This window comes from Apaloderma vittatum, unplaced genomic scaffold, assembly GCF_000703405.1.
Source record: "Apaloderma vittatum isolate BGI_N311 unplaced genomic scaffold, ASM70340v1 scaffold2986, whole genome shotgun sequence".
NCBI lineage: Eukaryota > Metazoa > Chordata > Aves > Trogoniformes > Trogonidae > Apaloderma > Apaloderma vittatum.
Window position 1 is genome coordinate 99,211 of NW_009722137.1, and position 18,973 is coordinate 118,183.

Sequence of the window (18,973 nt, forward strand, 5' to 3'; positions counted from 1 at the left end):
CATTCCTGCAGCCAAAAAAATAAATTTTCCCACCTTCTAATTTTAATGAATATCTATCTGCCCGGGAACTGCACTATCACTAGTCTTTTAGTGTTTATTTTAAAAAAAAAACTTCCTATCTTTTAACATTTTGGAAAAACGTTATTTATTGTGTTTTATAATTTTGCAATATATCGCAATTTCTAATGAGAGTCATTTGAAATGAAGGCAAGTCTGATAAAAAACTGATAAACATTTATCATGTTTATTTTTACATAGCTGAAGATGCAGCTGCTATTCTGAAACTGTTTATTAAGGTACTTTTTTCCTGTGCTTTTGTGTTCCAGCTTTTATATATGTTTTCAAAATTTCTTTTAGCCTTTCATCCTTGCAGACAGCAACCACATCTTGCTGAAGCTCATTACCAAAGCAAAACAAAAACATATCCAACTTTGCATCAGTTTTCAGTTCACATCTTTATCTCCTACACTTCATTATATATCCCAGTCTCATTATCTCACATTGTTCTGTACCAAACAGAATTATCTACTTTTTCACACACAGTCTACATCAATTATCTTAGATTTGGAAAGTCAGTGTTCTTCTCCACCTTTTCCTATTCTAGTTTAAAAAGTCTTGAAAAACATGTGCAAACATGAGCCTTATACTGACCATCGTGTCACTCTCCAATAACCTTGCATTGTTACAATTTACTTAAACCATCTGCTTTCAATATATAAGCCAGTTTTTCCTGCAGCAGTTTTCTTTTCAATGACTTTATACATCAGTCCTTATGGTAGCACATCAAGAAAAGTTGCCCTTGAATTTCTGATAAATTGCATCACTACTGTGTTTTCCCCTACTTGCTCACTCAGAAATTCAGAAAATCATGAAGATTCATTTGATGGTTCTTTTTTCATAGGTTCATGCTCCCAGGCCCTTCTAAATTATGCATTACAAACGATGTCATAGTAATATTTCATTCCAATGTTTCCCAACTGAAAACATACATAAAGCCATATAAGACTGCAGGGGGAGGGTGTTGGTTTGAGTATTTTTGAGCATTGCAGGACAGCTCTATCCAAATAACATGGTATCAACATACCTGAAAAGATATCCCTCTTTTTTTTTTTCCTTTTTTTTTTTTTTTTTCTTTCCTCACAGAAGACAGCAGCTGACAAGATTCCTCTGAAGTCTGGGAACCATATCTACCATCCTTGTCTTAGTTCCATTACTAGAAATTTGAGGATGCTTCAAGGTTCAGTCATTTTATGTGAGATACTGGTTTTTCTTAGCCCCAAGAAAAGGTCATGGTGAGAGATCTCAAAAGAGAAGATGTATGTTTCTGGCTTATTATGATTGTTGTGAATCATATGATTAATTACAGAAAGCATGTAGGAGGAAGAAGGAAGAGAAGGAGTGTCATCTGTGTTGAACACTTAATTGTTTTCATGAATGCCTAAATAAAAGACTAAATGCAATCTTTCCTTACTACTGGTGTGCGTGGGGTGACATAGATCTAGGTAGGTAAATGTCCCCATAAGAGGAAATACAGCACACATGGATGTCCTGCTCCCTTATATCTAGTACTAATAGCACACTGAAAATCATTGTAAACAAGCTGTTCAGCCCACTAAGCTGCCAAAAGCATCGATCTCCTCATAGACTTACCTTTCCTAGACTTCAGAAGAAACAGCAATATACATCTTCTAGTAGATTTACAGCTGGTTAGCTCTCATATGAGGTCAATAGTAGTGCTCCAGTTAGTACAGGCATTACAGAACAATAATCTAGGTCTTTTGGGAAGGTCTCAGCCTACCACTCTAATCACTAGACCAGTGACCCTGAAACTGTTCTTATGCACCCCATCAGTGAAAAACATTTTGAGCAAGCATCCCCTGTATATGTATATTTGTGTAAAAATTATATACATGCACCACTGAACTATTATATACATTACAAAACATACACAAAAACAGAAGTTTAGAAAGGATGAGATAAAGATGACAAAAAATATCTTAATGTAATTTTTCTTTTATTTATTAATGGTACAGGAAGTGCTTTGTGCTCTATTATTAATACTAGTATTTTTAATTAGTACAATGTAAATATGCTTCATTATTTTTTAAATTCTTGGTTTAACAATTTATGTTACAGTGATTCAAAGATCTGTTTCTAAGTTCAGTTTGTTTCAATATTTGGTTTTAATGTCACTGTGTCGAGGATTGAGGCAGATGCTCTCTAACCCCTATCCCTTCCCAAAAGTAAAGGAAAAGGGAATGAGGCAGAGAGACCTGCAAATCAGAAAACTAAACAGCTTTAATAAAACAATAATAGTACTGATGAGGGACTAATGAAAATAATTAAAATCATGAATAATTAGATAATGAACTATATAGAAATACCTACAAAACTGATATGGAATCCCCCTCCCCAGAGAGCAATCACCGCTGATGCTGCAGAGCAGGTGGCACTGGGAAAGCCCCAGGCTAAGCAACAGAGGGGAACCTCGTACAGGAGTTGGATTCATGATCAAAGGTGAATGGAGTATTTTTGTTGATCACCTGTCCTCTCCATTCCTCCCTGGAGGTGTAATCTTTTACTTCCTTCTGACCCTTTTTACCTCCTGGCACCCCCAACATGGCACACAAGCAGTGACCTTGGCTATTACAGGAGCAAGTATAAGCAAGAGCCTTTCGGCATGCCAATCCCAGGCAGTAACTGTAAACATCCATCATTAGCACTTCTAGTAGCAGACACTGCCTGAAAAAACATGCTGCTAACTTCAGAAAGTGCTGTCTCAGAGGAGACTGATCCGAAAACCAAAATCACTGAACGGAATGGTTCAGTTTAGCTGAAACCAGGAACCTGTCATAGATGGAAAAGAACAGCTCACAAAGATATGTAGGTCCAAGTGGAAGAAGTGCATCCCAGGTGGTGCTTACCAAATCACAGAATCATATAATCACAGAATCATAGAATGGCTTATGTTGGAAGGGATCTTAGGGATCATCTAATCCGCCCCCCCTGCCATGGGCAGGGATGCCTCTCAATTAGACCATTTCATATCAGCATACTAAGTTTTCAAACCCATCCATAAATTAAACAAAGGTTTTTATTGAAATTTGGCTAGGAAATTTCCATCTTCCCTGATGGCAATCCCTTACTCTTGCAAACTAATTAGAAGGTGTTGCATTTTTACTTTTTAACAAATGGCACACTTTTAAACAGGTTAGCAAATTCTGTTTCCAAGGTTTGTTTCAGTGTATAGATATGAGAGTTTTTACAGGTGACATCTACCATTCTCAGCAACAAAATCTGTAAGAATGGAAACATTTCCAAACATCTCTTTTGAGAATGCCCTCCAAATAATGAGTTTCTTTTGAAAAGTTGTTACTTTCCTACTTGTTGTTAAACAACCACCATTACTTTGAATGGACAAAGTAGCATACTACTGCTACAACAGAAACGGTCAGCAAATTTGCAACACTCATCTTTCTGTAAAATAATAATAATAAAAAAAGTGGAACTCATTTCTAAGTTCAACAACTCTTTAAGCACTTTGTCATAAGACAACCAGTGAACTTCCATGCCAGCTCTGCAACCTTACCCCAGAATCCATTCCTACACTGGAAAGAGCAGCTGCTCCATCAATGGTTACACTTGCATAGTTTTTCTAAAACACATTTTTTTCATTAAGTCATTTACTGTGGGGATTATATCTCCTCTGGCACATCTTTCTTGTAGTATCTCACAGGAAAGTACTTCTTCATGTATTTCGTTACTGAAACAGAATCTAACAAATGCCGTAACTTGAGACACGGACACAACAGAAACACCTGCACTTTCAACGAACTGCATCGCAAACCTCTCACACCATGTAACTTGTTCCAAAAACTGCTTCTTCAAACCTTCAGTGATGTTTTCTACACATCTTCCAACTGCATTTGCTGACAAAGGAATGCATTTCAGAGTTTGTCACCACATTGTTTTCCATGTGTTATTTCAGCCATTTTTTACTGTGGCAGGATGAACTAATGTGTCCCCAGTATTATGTGACTTTCTCTTTGCTATCAAGAAGCCTCAGAAGAGGCTTTTGAAGATTTATCATTAAGTTTAGTGAAATGTGGTAAAATACTGTTTCAAATATTGCATGACTTTAAGCATTGTTGATTCAATCTGATTAGATTTGCAGTGTAACTACCTCATAAAGATGAGGAGCTCATGCTAGGACTAGAAGAAGTGTTTGCTCTGCCATTTTCCTGTTCATTTGCACTGTCATTATTAGTCTTATTATCTTAAATTTGCAGTTTCCTTTCAGGAATCTTTTTAAGCCCTTTATCCATTTCATGTGGACTAGTTCAGTTAAAATTCAGTAATATAATCCATAAATCCATGTAACCAGGCATACACAAATTGCAATGTATTGCGAGGCACGGCAAGCGGATGAACGAGGGAGAGCTCCCCTGCCAATACCTCAGCGCTGTGGAGCACTCTTTGCCCAGACACCTCGTCTACCGTTTGTAACACAGGACCCTCTGTCCTATGGATGGAGTGAGGGTGCTCTGTCAATATGTATATTAAATATTAGCAAAGTTTCATTTCTTTTGTATTTTCTTAGATAAAAACAAATAAAAATAGAAGTTCTAATACCCCTAATTAATAATCTTGCACATCTCCTGGGGTATTGTTGGAGATTCAAACAGTTCACTTGTAGAACATGAAAATTAATTGTGGGATTGCTTAAAATTATGGTGAATTGAAATTCATTTTGATATTATGAGTGACATTGCTTAGCGTGAGTAGCCAGATTTACTGAAGTCTCAGGCCCAGACTCTGGGCTTTTTACCCAAGTACTGAAGAGCTTAGGCTGAAGAAAGGCCTGGAAAGCAATGCTAATTGAGAAAGACAAGATCAATAGAAAATGCATCCTCAAGATAAAAAAAAAAATGTCCACGTGGAGAGAGAGAGAAAAGATCCAGTAAGGAACAAAGAGACCCCAGACCCAAATATTACTATCTGAACTGAACCATGGCATGAGGGGAGACGAATTTAGATTATAAGCATATAATTGTCTGGGAGTTTCTCTGTTTGAGGCCCGTCTCAGAAGGTCCCATCTCGAGCTGAAATAAACCAAGTCTGTGGCGGAATCTAGGGTTCAATCTCTTCATTACATATGGGGGCTAGGATTGGACCCTTCCTTTCTGTAAGGAAGTTTAGAATGTGAGGGAGTCCAGTCTGGACCTCATGACTTGGCAGAAGAGTCCTCCTGGACTCTTCTATAACAGATGTGTATCCACTATGAAGACCACTGCACGAGACCTCACAAATTCAAATGTTCCCATTTCCAAATATTTCTTATACTTGTATAGCTCCTGGGAAAACCTGGAAGTCAGTAAGAATGAGGAACTCAACAGGAACTGTTAAATAATTTCAAGTAAATATCGCAAAAGATTGTCTTATAGCACTTCTCTTTTTGCAATTCTTTCAATTATTTTCCTGATCAGTCAAGCTCCTTCACTGGCATATTTCTCATATACCAGCCTTTTCATATCCCTTATTGAGATAAGATTTTGGTTTATTAACTAGTCTGTAGTATCTCTTAAAAATGGTGTTGAGACACACATTTAGTTACTGATCTAAATACCATTCTCAACTTATTACCAGTGACTAGACATCTATTCTTTGTGGACTTGGGGTTTCTTTTACTTGAGAAAAAAAGTCCTTTTTCTCCCTTGATTTCATACTATTTGCCCCTTATGCTTTTTTGTTGTGTGTCCAAATATCTGAAAACAGTATATTAAAAAACTGAAATTACTTCAAATACTTGAAAAATACCAACATTTTCCTGATAATTAATATGTCTAATGCCATTTTTTGAATTACCCTCTTCCATGAACCTTTCTCCTGCCATAATCTGACAGGCATCGAAAATCCACTACGTAACTTCATTTGCTGTTGTTCACAAAAGTATAGTTTTCACTATTCTCCCTATGTTACTTTATTATTTTAAGCACACAACCAGGATAATTATATCTACACAGCCCTCTAAACAGCTGTCATGTGGGAATGTAATAGTAGAATGGATCTCCCGAGGCATTACTTCAATAATGCAGGTAAACATATAACATATAATCTCATTCACAACTTTAAGACCAATTTTAAAGCTAATTAGGGTGGGCTTTTTGTTCCCTATTATTCCTTCAGGAATGCTGTTTTACAACATTCAGAGAAGTTAGTTTAACTTCTGGCTTAAGTTTATTCCTGGACATTTTATAATCATTTGGTCTAGTGCTAGGAGCAACTTCTGGCTTTAATAGCTCTTTTTACCTCCTCCTCTATCCTGAAGTACTTACAGAATTTTTTACAATGTTGATGCTTTGATTTTTATTTTTTTTTAAGTTAAACATGTTATTTTTAGCCTCCTCATAAGAGAGGCTTTGTATTCCTCTGTGTATCTTTGCAGTTTTTCTTGGTATAATTTATCATTCTCGAGCATGGCTGCATACAGTTAAGCACAGACTCTCATTCCTTGTACGCTGGCAACAACACTTTTCCCTTCCTACTGGGAACTTTTTCATTCTGACAAATTCAATAATCTCTTTTCCCTACTGACAGCAACATGTTTGTAGCATATAATCATCTTAAAATTGGCTAAATTTTCAGAGTCATCTTCTTTATTTCCAGCTGATTTTTCCTGAACCTATCACAGCAATGCCTACTACTCGGAATATGACCTTGTAGTTTGCACACTTAAATTTCAACCTAACCCATTTTTATTACTGAAGTCTTCAAAGTTACCCTATTCTTTTTGCACGACATTCTAATACTCACCTGAATTGACAAGGTATTGCAGCTTTGTCAGCAGCATATTTCATTTTCAGACTCCTATTTTTCCTCCCTAGGTTATCACTCAAAACGCTAAGTCCTTAAGAAACCCCAGTAACTCCCAGGCCCATAGCAGAGCCCAGCTGGCATAGAGAATGAATTTCACCTTCTACGAATAGTCTCCAGTGGTGAAATGTCCCTGGACTATGTTCTTCACAGCACAAAACTATGTTTACTGAAGTTCAAAAGTCAGATGTTGATTTTCATTATCTTGTCATTCCTTCACCCTCTTTCTCTGGGGATCAGGATAAGTACAGTGAGGCTGATCCAAAATTTTCTATCTTTCTGCACATAGTCCACCTCTTGGCACGTTTATCTTCACCTGCTCCAGCCAAAACTGGAGGTGTTCTTTTTCCCAACAGGTCTAACTCTCTTTAACCTCCTTTTCTGGAAACATTCTTATGCTAAGAGTTCAAATTGCACAGATCTGCTGGTTACTAGCACTGATGTGTGTCATACGTGTCCCCATCCCAAACCCAAATGTTTTCAAAAATCAAAATCCAGGTACTTTCTGCAGCCACCTGGCAGCGTGGTGGGTGGGGTAGTTTTTTAATTGTTGTTTAAAATTATGTCTCTTGTATACTGATTCCTTATTCCCATCCATAAAATGTATTAAAGAATAGTCAGGCCCCCAACTAACAGTCCAGTCTAAAAAAACTGTAGTTTTTACTTACTTTTCAATTTTTACTTTTACTTATACTGGCTATCAAATCTCTTGATTATTTACCATGTTCTCAATCTCCCTCTTTAACAAGTTGAATCTTTTAAGTTCTATTTTCTTCTTGTAAATACGCTATATTCTATATCATCTGAAATTAGTATTGAATAGTGTTACTATTAGCCAGTTTCTACAGTTCATGACGTTTCTGCTAGTGAGCAGTACTTTTCTTCATGAGGTGTTGGCCAGAAAGATAAGATTTCTCCCGCTGTCACCCACAGAGTTCTTGGTGATTTCTAGCCATCCCATAAGTATTTATAGATCGTTCAGAAAAAATCACTATTTTATATCTGAAGATAGGCTTTATTTTCTGTGACTGTTCCCTGTGTAGAAAGACTGATTCATCCCATGATTTAGCATTCTTCGTACTGTGAGCTGCAGATTCTATTTCACTACTTATTTTTTCTGTCAACTGAAGTTTCAAATACCTTTTCTTTTCTCTTTGTATTAGTCTAATTTCTTTTACCAGGCTATCTCACTACTCTCATGATAGTGCTTAAAGATAAAATGCCTTTCAAAGCTTCTGTATTCAGTTAGGCTCCTGTTTTTATCTCTCCTTGGACCACCTCTAGTGCTGCGTCACTAGCTAGCTTCATCACTTTTTCCCAGTCTTTAGGGAGAAAGACCAATATTTTTACAGCTTCTCCTGAGTGTTGCCATCTGGTGTTCAGCAACCTGTTAATATCCTTCACCTAGATTAGTTCCATATTAGCTCAGTCAGCAACGATGAAAGGCTGTAAGAGAGCAGTACCCTCTTTCTGGAAGGTTCATCATACCTTCATCACACATCCACCAGCCTCTGCAAACTGTGACTGGACTCAAGTAGATACCCACAGCTTTCCTATACAAAAGTTTTATTTAAAATTTCTTACAGCTACCAAATATTGACAACTGCCCCTAGGAAGAGAGGAGAATCATTCTTCCTTTTAGGCCACATTTCTTTACACATTAAACAGCTATCAACTGTCCCTTCATGACCTCTAACTGCTCTTTCTTCTCTCTCCTTTATTGCCTCCTCTTACACTGACTCAAAGAAGGAAGTTATATTGAGCACAACTGAGTGGGAGGGCAGAATTACTTTTTTTTTGAGAAAACAATGGCTTACGCTGCTTTAATTGTTCCTGAAACTAAGAAAGGTAAAGATCTTTCATTAAATTTGAAAGATAATGGCATTCTGAACATTCACCTCTGCTTGTTAAAATTGTCTGATGCAGCTGCAAAGAACAAGGGCAAAATAAATATGCGACTGCTATATGATTATATAGTGACTTGAGATAATATGCAACACTGGGTGTATGAGTAAGCGGAAAAGAGAGTTACAGCCCCATAAAGCTTCCTTTCTACCCTCACCAGTAAATCTGTTTCTATATCTGTTTCTATATCTGATTTCGGACAAGATATTTTACACTAAAATCAAAAGTGGGCATCCCATAGAAAAGATTAAAAAATCTGTCAAAAAGCCATGACTAAATCAGGAAGGGATGAAATAGGTAATAAATTCTATAAGTGAAGAGGCAGTCAAATTTAAAACATTCAGCTAATACGAGCACTGGAATTGAATTTAGCTAATTGAATACACTTTTTTATCCTGTCAACCAAAATGTGGCAGTGGTGGTGGAAGACTTTTAAATAAGTGTTTCCAAAAAACCCCATACAAAAATAGAATTCCACCAGATTTCAGAAGCTGAATGGCATCGGGATAGTTCATGGATCTTAGAGAGATGACAATCAAACATACTTAGAAAAAAAAAATCTGAGGTTGATATCCTACCACTACCGCACTACACTTAAGGTGCATTTACTTTACTGTGTTTTGTAGGAAGGAAAATGTTTCAGGTGGCAGAGCTTAAACTTGCATAATCATATTCTGTTTAAAGGCATATCCTCTGTAATTTCTTCTGTATTCTTTCCTTTATGCAGCATGTAATGACCTTTTGGTAGAATCATTAAGTTTCAATACAGAGAAAGCTAAATTTCCGTAATAGCTTAATTCTATTGATTGCTTGATTTGCACTGAAAATACAAATGGATCTTCAGTGCTCTGAGGAGTGAGAAGATTTAGAAATATAATCAACAATTTACAATTTGCAAATTTATTTCTTATCAAATTAAGATAAGGACAAATACAGGCAAGTATAGAGAATGTCTGTCCTTCCAAGACAACTTCATATACCTTTGGAGGTCACAAGAATACAGACACAGCTGTATTGCTCCCACATGAACAAGATTTTTGTTTAACACCCAGTTTAGAGATTAATAAAAACTGCCTCCATCTACACGACTAATATACAACTCTCCAGAGTTGTATCTATCTACCGTTGCAGGCCTTAAATACTACTTTTTAGTGTCTTGGCTAAATGGAGGCTGTGAAATCCACCTTTCATCCCATCTCTTCCCTAGTAAGCTCCACACTTCGCATACAATGTTACTTGGTTTTGTTGTGCTGGCTTAGAAAACCCAGCATCTCCTGAGAACACTGTCTTTGCACCAAAATGTTTCTCAATATCTCTGGCAACAACCTAATAGCTCAAGAAAATGAAGACAAAGGAAGACAGAAGTTTCTAGATGACACAGACATCCTGACAATCACAAGGGCTTGAAGGAGTATGTCACACACTGACACTAAGAGCAACAGGCCAGGCTGGAAAGAGAGGGAACAGATACAGTAGAGAAAGACAAGAGAAAGTTATGTGGCTTATCATAAAAATATTAAGATTCAAGTCCTAAGCTGGAAACTTAGCACGAGGCTTGAATATATTCTCACTTTTCACCAGCATGAACATTTAGGCTAAAATGTTTATTCAGTATTTTGTGATAGTTTTTCACTGTCTTCTACCAAAAATTCTTGTAAGTGTAGTCTAGCTCTCAGTGAGAAATTCGCTCGGAAATTACTTGATAGGATCTAAAATTACATCCAGTCAACCTAGCTAGAAAATACAGCATGAACCAAATACTGTTTTCAATTTCAATCTGACAAAGTTGACACTCATGAATTCAAATTAATTTATTTGGGTCCAACATTTACAACCCCAGAAATTTTTGAATTTAGAGATGGCTTTTAATGTTACACTAAAACAAATCCTTTACTAATCTTATGTTTTCCGAATCCCTCTGTATGAAACAGCGAGAAGTCTACAGTGTAACACTACCATTTCTGTAAAAATTATCCCCTGAACTGAGGAAATATTAAGTAATAATATAGCAAAGTCTTCTTTTCAAAGGATAAATTACATTTCAGTCTTATTGAAAGGAAATATTCTCTATATTCCTCCTACTTGATTTTTAATGTTGCCCTAGTGTCATATGTCATATGGTTTATTCTCACGGCATAAAGAATTTTGGTAGATCAGCAAATCTGCATTACACATAGAGTGGATAGCATTATACCATTCAAATTCTCCAGCACTGCTCATCTACTGCTGGAGACTATAAATCTAATGAATGATTTGAGCATAACTCCCTTTTGCACACTGCTGAGCACAGGCTTTCCTAAGTTCTTAAAACGAGGAGAATGAGAACAAAATATTCAAGCTCAATTTTTTGATCAATTGTACTTCTAGCCTTCTATGCCAGAATTGCATTTTGTGCTTAAATTCTAGGTTCCAAAAAGCACACGATGAAACACATTTAATTGACTGGAAGACAGTAGTTACATTTCCTTTTCCCAGTAAGGTCAGTAAAAAGAATGTATTAAGAACGTCTTCCTACTCCCCAGTTTTCTTTTATCTACATATAAAAATTCCTGAAGATGTAGTACTGCTCTCTGCCATTCTAGTTAATTAATTGCCATGTTCATTATAGTAATGCCTTCAGGTCTATGAAAGAATAAATCTCCACTGTGCAAAGTGCTGTACAAACTCTAGAATACTGTCTCTGCCTTCCCAGTTTCATTTGACAAGATCTACATTACAGATGGTGAAAACATTACATTGTTGCTGTCCACTGAAAGGTGCCTCCTGATGCTGGTAAAATACAGTGAATTGCACTACAAAAATGCATTATCACCTGCTTTCTTTATCTCTGCTGCTCTCAACCTTACACGAGCCAACATGAAAAGATTCCATGATTATTTGGCAGTGACGAGGAGGGGAAAGAACCACTCCCAAAAACAAAACCAGACATTAAAAAAGAAAACTCATAACTATCAACTTGTTATGCATGACCCCAACAGTACAGCTCAGTGATGAATTACCTGTGACATGCTCTGAAATCAAAGCATAACAGCAAGTCACAAGGAAGCCTGTAGTTTGTAACACAATTACAGGTATCTTGAGAAAAGGAACTAAACATAGGAGCTTAATAGGATTGTGAATCTCTTCATAAGTACCTAACCACCATGTTTCGAAAATGGAAAGAAAACAGTGAGTCAGGATCCAACTAAATATATCAGAGAATTACAGAGTCATGAATCAGAATTTGACTAGTTATATTTTTTTCCATTTCATTTTCAAATGCTTTGGGGTGCAGGAACAGAGGGGAGGAGGTGGGACAGCTGAACGGCTTGACCTCCTTTCCCTTTTTAATGATCCAGTGCTGATTTTCAGAGCAGAAAATTCATTATAATAATACTGTCTGACTAAAGAAAAATTAAGAGAAAAAAAAAATTAACATTCTCTAAAGTCATATCTTTATCTCAATACTGTCTGAGTAGCTAAGGTTAATTTACTAAACTGTAATAGTATTAGTATTACTGTACCAGACAGTAGTTTGCATAGTTCACAAGTAAAGTGAATGTTGACCGCTCTTACATATCAGTTAAAATCATCTGAAGCTAGAAAGTCTATATTGTGAAGGAACAATTAGACTGCCAAGTAATAGGTACCAGTTTAAAGCTATGGCCATTTCAAGTAATACAGAGTGGACTATTTCCTCCAGCTAACAAAGCACCAGCACTATCCAAGTACCAGTGCCTGGTCATTCTGTAACTCAGGTAGCATTTTCAATAAGACAAAGCACTTGGGATATTAAGTCACAAGTCTTGGCTAGTGTTTCAAGTCAATTTAAAAGCAAGTACAGGAAATTAATGTAAAATACAATGTTGCAATGTGTCCAGAGATAACGGAGAAGGCACACACCCCAGCTGGGAAGAACTGCAGTCAGAGTGTCTGGTCCTTAGTCTTCAAAAGGTCGTGAGGCAAGACAGAGCCGATATTCTGATAAATCTAGTTGCTTTTCACAGTCTCTTGGAGATTTCACGTGAGCACAAATGAATACAAGCCTATGTACCTTTGTTCTTAAATGAAAGGCACTTCTGCACTCCCCTCAATCAGCTACAGGAGCCTCCTTCAACCAACATCCACAGAAACAGTCCCCTATCCCAGGGGGAAAACACCCAACACTGATGCCATCAGGTAACGATTGATGAACTTGACCTTTACCACCTCATTTGCATGTATCGCAACCAGACCTCTACAGATTACCTCTGATCTCTAAATTTCCTCATGTGCTAGAAGCTGCCTTGGGGGCAAGTTCTTCAGAGGCTGACTGTTTAGCAGACGTGGGATATATTTCCTGGCTGTACTGTCCAATGCCCTCTTGCCTTGCTGACAGCTACAAAACAGAGAAGACACAAATATGGTCCCTGGAAAGCTATAACACCTTGAGTGAAACATTGGGATGGAAAGATAGCTTCAAGCATTTAATTTATTCCCTTCAGGAAATATTTCAAAGTCCTCATTGAGGAAACATCTGCTGGACTCTACGATAATTTTCCAAGAATCAGAATTTGCACAGGTATCTATCAAAGGATCATGCAGCTACCTTTTAGCTCACATTTTTAAAATAGGTAATATGGCATCATCTATGTAGTGAAGACATTCCAGAAGAAGCATGTAGCTGAAAGTAATTCATGAGGGTACACAAAGTGTTAATTTTCTCTTACAACTAAAAACTGTAGCATAATAGAAGCTGCCTGTGGCTCATATTGACATTATCTGGGCTCATGTTACACATTAGACATGGCCCATGAAACACACTAACCTCAAGGCAAAGTAATTCCTAATATCAAATGCTCACACAGAGACAGTTCAGAGTTGTGAAAAATACTTCCCTCCAACCTCAATCTCCATCTTCACTTTGTCAAATGTTATTAAAGACAGCATTAATGTCATGGTTCAAAAACTATTGCTTACCTAAGAATATCTCTCTTCCTCTGCCACAATATTCTATTTCTTATTCCCACTCCAGAAGGGCAAATATACAGTTATTATTTACGTAAAGGAGGAAATTCTGCCTTAAAAAGTGCTGACCACCTAAAACGGTGGCAAATTTATCAGAAGCTACTGCAAATAATATAGACAATTCAAACACTATCTGCAAAACAACATGTACCCCTGCTTACTGAAAGTTGAATCAGATGACCTGTTTACCCCAAGTTACCAGAAGAAGACAACTTGTAATAAACAGGGACTAAATCAAACAACATTCAAATAATGGGGGCTGAAAAATAATTTTGGATATAACCCTGGGTAGAAATACTTAATAAGGCTTTATTTGATTTGGCCACTTGCAAAAACAAGCATGGAAAATTTTAGAAGTGCCCTGTAGAATCCAAAGGATACACAGATTTCAAATATACATGCACTGAACAGATCAAGGTGAACAAAATACCATGTTCTGGAAATGTTATCTTTTATTTGCCAAGAGCAATGACTATGCTTAGAATGGAGTACTCCTAACAAACATTATCTGACAACTGTGGTTAGGTAGGCAATACTATTTTAAGCACTAAGAACAGTAAATCATATTTATACATGTTGCATTGTACATTTACTGCATCTTATTATCGTTGTAATAGAAAATCTGAGAAAATTGACATTTCAAGCATGGCAAAGACTGTATCTCTACTATTAAATCAAACGGACCTGGGAAAACTCTAGGTATTGAAGGCAGCTGGCATGGAAGAGACCTTGTTTAGTCCAATAAAGACTTTCAGCCTCTGCATGGTGACAGCTGGACACAAACCGGTCCCTGGGAATTTCCAGTTTCAAAACCATGCTGGGGAATTGTCTGTATGGCACATACAAAAGTGATGCCAGAGGACATCACTAGTACAGGTTTGCTAGTACAGGTGATTGTGCTCCAGCACCCAAGAAGACTCCTGGACATCTCTTTCTGACTTTTTAGAGCAGATGAAGCCATCAGAATCCTAACAAATTACCAGAAGAGATCTGGTACAGACTAGTTTTAAAACCAGTTGCAGGTTCAAGGAGGCAGCCACAGGACAGAATAAATGTGGCTGTTACCTCTACCACTTTTTGACCATGTCCACAAACACTTTTTTACAAATACTGAGTGTGCTTGAGTGAATATTTGCTTTTAAGAAGGATCTTTTGATAAGATTGTCTATGAACTCAATCCTTAACAGAAAGTGACAAGAGGAAGAGAAAAAAAATTATCCAAATAACCCATTTGGGATGAGTGCTTATCAGAAGAAGAATAAGAGGGAAGAGATAGGAGAGACTTTACATTGATAGGAGAGATTTTACACTGTATTCTCACTAAAGGCATAAAAATGCTTCCCTATATGTCTTCCACAAATCCTGAGCACCAAAACATTGTCAAGAAACAAACACAATGTATGCTTTCACTGGTATGATTCATAGTAATATATGGCATTCATACAGTAGTTTCAGACCTTGTGGTGTTACGTCCCATTTTCTTTTCAAGCACACGATGCTTTACTTACTAGTAGTAGTAGCAGGACAATATCGGGATTATCACATGCGCAGGCTACATGCATTGATGTCCAAAAATCCTCATCTTGATGATTCACATTTACACCTCTGTCAATTAGAATTTCTGCAGCAAATGCGTTATCATAGCGGGCACACTAGAAGAAAGAAGAGCAGATTAGGGATGGTATTTTACGAATTAATTTATTACATACAATCTTTGCTCCATTTAACATTTAAATTGAACAGATGACAGCCTGTAGTTAAACTGCTGTGTTTGTAAGGGACAACAGCTGATGAATCTATAGAAACAGTTGTGCAGAAACTACAAGTTCCGTACGCATGATTCACAGAATCCCTTATTGTTGGTGAAGAAACATTATATGAAGTATGATGAAATCTGCAGTAAAGATGAGGCTTTCTTTCAGTTCAATATTACCATTCCAAACTTGTGCATGGGCAGCACTGCATGATGATCACGATGAGTAGTGATGTCTAAGTGTATGCACGCCCACACATACATACGTCCCCGTGTACATGAATTTCTACCTTCTATGGAGTTCATAGCATTAAACCACACCTCTCCATACTCACTCCTATTTCCAAACCACTAGCTATACTGACTCCAAGTCTCTCCAATACATAAATAACCTGTATACTAAGAGTGTGTTGCGGGGAAGGGGAATGTTTTGCAAACATGTGTGTTTGCATACTTTGTTTTGTTTGGATGACCGGGGTCACTCATTCTGGTGAAGAAGAAAAAAGCTTAGCCATTGTTCTGAGCTGTGACTTATTATGAAAGTCTCTGCAGATAAAACTTTAAAAGACAATCACAGCAGCTAAGTTAAGATTTTAATTCTGGCCTAATGTACAATCTCAGTAACTCTTTAGAGAAGGATCCTCTTTCCTCCTCTGCTGAAGAGAGGCCACAGAGAAAGTAATTTTCTTTGTTACTTAGATGCTTCTCATATTTTCATACTATTCACATTTGCAAGGCATTGTTAAGCAAAAAAATTTCTAGCAAGCTTCCATACAGAAAAAAAGTATAGGTGTCACTGAGCCATTTTGTGTACTAATAATAGCTATAGAGACTTCTGTGATTAGTTACCAGTTTGAAAACAGCCTAGATTTGTAGCAGCAATTTAATAGCTGCTGCTCCTTGATTCTTGTTTAATGGATTTTGTGAAGCAATTGGTCAATGTCAGTCAAAGTTCCAGGAGAAAACTGGCACTCGTGTACTTTGTTAACAGGATAGGTTGGGCAATTGCCTGGGTGAATTGATATGACATTATGTGCTTCCCATCAAATGGGCAACTTGGGCAAGTACTCTTTTTTGGTACTTTTCCTTTCATGTAGTCTGATGAGAGTTCAGTAAATACCTCTGAAGTTCCCATGGCTTCCCAGAGATGCAGGGGTATTGGGATACTGTCTACAGAGACAGCAAGAGAATCTTTGTAAGTTGTCACATTTGATTTTCTTTTAGAAATGTATCACATTTTGGAAGTTAGTAGAAAAAAGACAAAGGAATTATATAATGAATCAGATTTTAAGTAAAATATATTTTCCATTCATTCTTGAATAAATACCCTACAAGTGGAAAGAATAAACACTGATCAGGTTCCCTTTTGGAGAAAGCAGCTTACATAGAATTATAGTAGTCAAACTAGCAGTTAGAACGGATTTGAGTGGGCTCTGAAATTGTAAAAAAGATGTATGCTAAGTTTTGAGTTCTTGAAGGAAAATAAATGTGGCTTATCTGTTTCTCTGCATCACAACTCTCCTATCTGCAGTGTTCCCAAATTGTGGTCAAATCCGAGTGTCATTGCAATCAGGTTTGCCTCTGTCTCTAACAGGACTGGCATTTTCCTGTAGATTAATTATGATTGCTTACAACTAACTCTGACTAAACTGAGGCAGTAGGTTACACAGAGTTCTCTATTGCAAGTTTCTTACTGCAGGAAGTTTTCCATCCTTTTGAAGCACATGCATGCCTGTGAATCAGCAGGCATTGATAGAGAGATACTGAATGGGACAGTGAAGTAGGGCATAATGCCAAAGATCAAGAAACGCAAAAAGACAGAGTTCAACTGCAGTTAAAAAGTGTACATCAGTCGAACTAGTCAAAGCAACCTAAAATCCTTAAAGATGGATTTACTTTTCTTCTATTTTAAAATACCAGTGAGACAGATGTCACATCAGCCACACTGACTGTCTCCTAGGGCTTTCAGCAAAGGATAAGATTTGGAATGCCTCAGCTTTGGGAATCCCAAAGATAACATCTCATAGGGGCTGCATTTTTAAAGAGTGACCGAGCACCTTTGTAGCAGGTAAATAGTTGGAGGAGAGAAAAGAGAACTTAAATTTTCTCTGTTTCAACTCATATCGCACCCTTTCCTTACCGAGGCCTCTATTGCACAGACTCCTTGGTAAGCAGCATGGCCATGGAAGATGGAAAACACTGATTAATTACACAAGGGAAACACTACATCTTGCAAGAGTATGGCGGCAGGTGTGCTGGAGTCTATTAATCATACAGGATCCTTTTTTTCATCAAGAAATCACTCTATTTTGTGTACATATGATGAAAAATCTAATCTGACTGTTCTAAAATGAAACATTATTTCAGCAGACTTTTCACTAGATCTGTTATGCCCTTGCATTTATGAAGTCACATTTATTTTAGCAGCATTGTGCAATCAAGGTTGGATTTAAGTATCTTAAAATAATTTCACACTGAATAGAAAGTATGTCTGCAACTGAAGCATCACAGACCAAAGTAAAGGATCATAAGACTTAGGCATTTATGATGTTTGCCATTGGCTTCATCAAGGCCAAAATTTTATCTCTGAAGTATTTCCTCTCCTTCCACCTGTCAGTCCTTCCTCTGCATGCCCTTACACCTTTCCCTTTTGGTCACTGTTTACAAATTATTTTACTTTTAACTTTCAACTACTTATCCTAAATTGCTATGCAAATAATGATAAAATAAACACAGATAATGTGTTAAATATCAACCTACAGGAAACTGGTGCAAGAAAATACGCACAAAAATAAAAGAAAAAATGTTACATCATGGCGTTTTTCATATAGGATCTGTGAATCTCTGAACCATATAATTATATCTTCAGAATCAAGCAATGTTTCCTTTGTTCTTTCTTGCTGCACAGACAAATTATAAATAAAACATTTCATTTTGTTAGTTAGCATTCCTGTGACAGGATCCATCCTTTCTTAAGCAACTTGAAATTGACCATTTATTTCACATGCATAGCTGGATGTAATTGTAATCACCATGGAGGGCAGCGTAGATAAAAAATTATTGCTAAGCCTTTCTTTTTGTTAATATGCCCAATCTGCTACTCCGTATCCCACCATATTTATCCACAGTCACTTACACTAATCTTCAATCACTCTTACCAGATGGAGCAAAGAGCCTCCTGAGGAAACAAGCATGTGTGGGTCAGCACCATCCTTCAATAGCCATAGCACTGAAATATCAAAGAAAAGAGGAACAAGCGTTAATGTAGCAATATACCTAATTCTGAGCTGTTAATAGGCTGATTCTTCATCATCTTCATTAGGAGATTCAATAATATATGCAAACCTCTCAGATAACATTTGCAAAACTATCATGTCAGCGCTTCCCATCTCATCTATTTTAATGGCAAAGCCTGGAAGCAAAGGACCTTTGATAATGGTGTTAAATATGAGCAGT

The 18,973-nt window shown here is 37.0% G+C and overlaps 1 protein-coding gene across 1 annotated transcript in view; it reads right to left on the minus strand.

The window, feature by feature from the left end:
• LOC104275639 (unconventional myosin-XVI-like) overlaps positions 1-18,746 on the minus strand; it is a gene marked incomplete at both ends in the record, with an annotated part of 105,061 nt that extends 86,315 nt beyond the window's left edge. The window contains 2 exons of the mRNA XM_009871647.1: positions 15,273-15,416; positions 18,676-18,746. Coding sequence (XP_009869949.1) covers positions 15,273-15,416; positions 18,676-18,746 — 215 coding nt within the window. The remainder of the gene's footprint in view (positions 1-15,272; positions 15,417-18,675) is intronic.
• Positions 18,747-18,973: the final 227 nt, after the last annotated feature.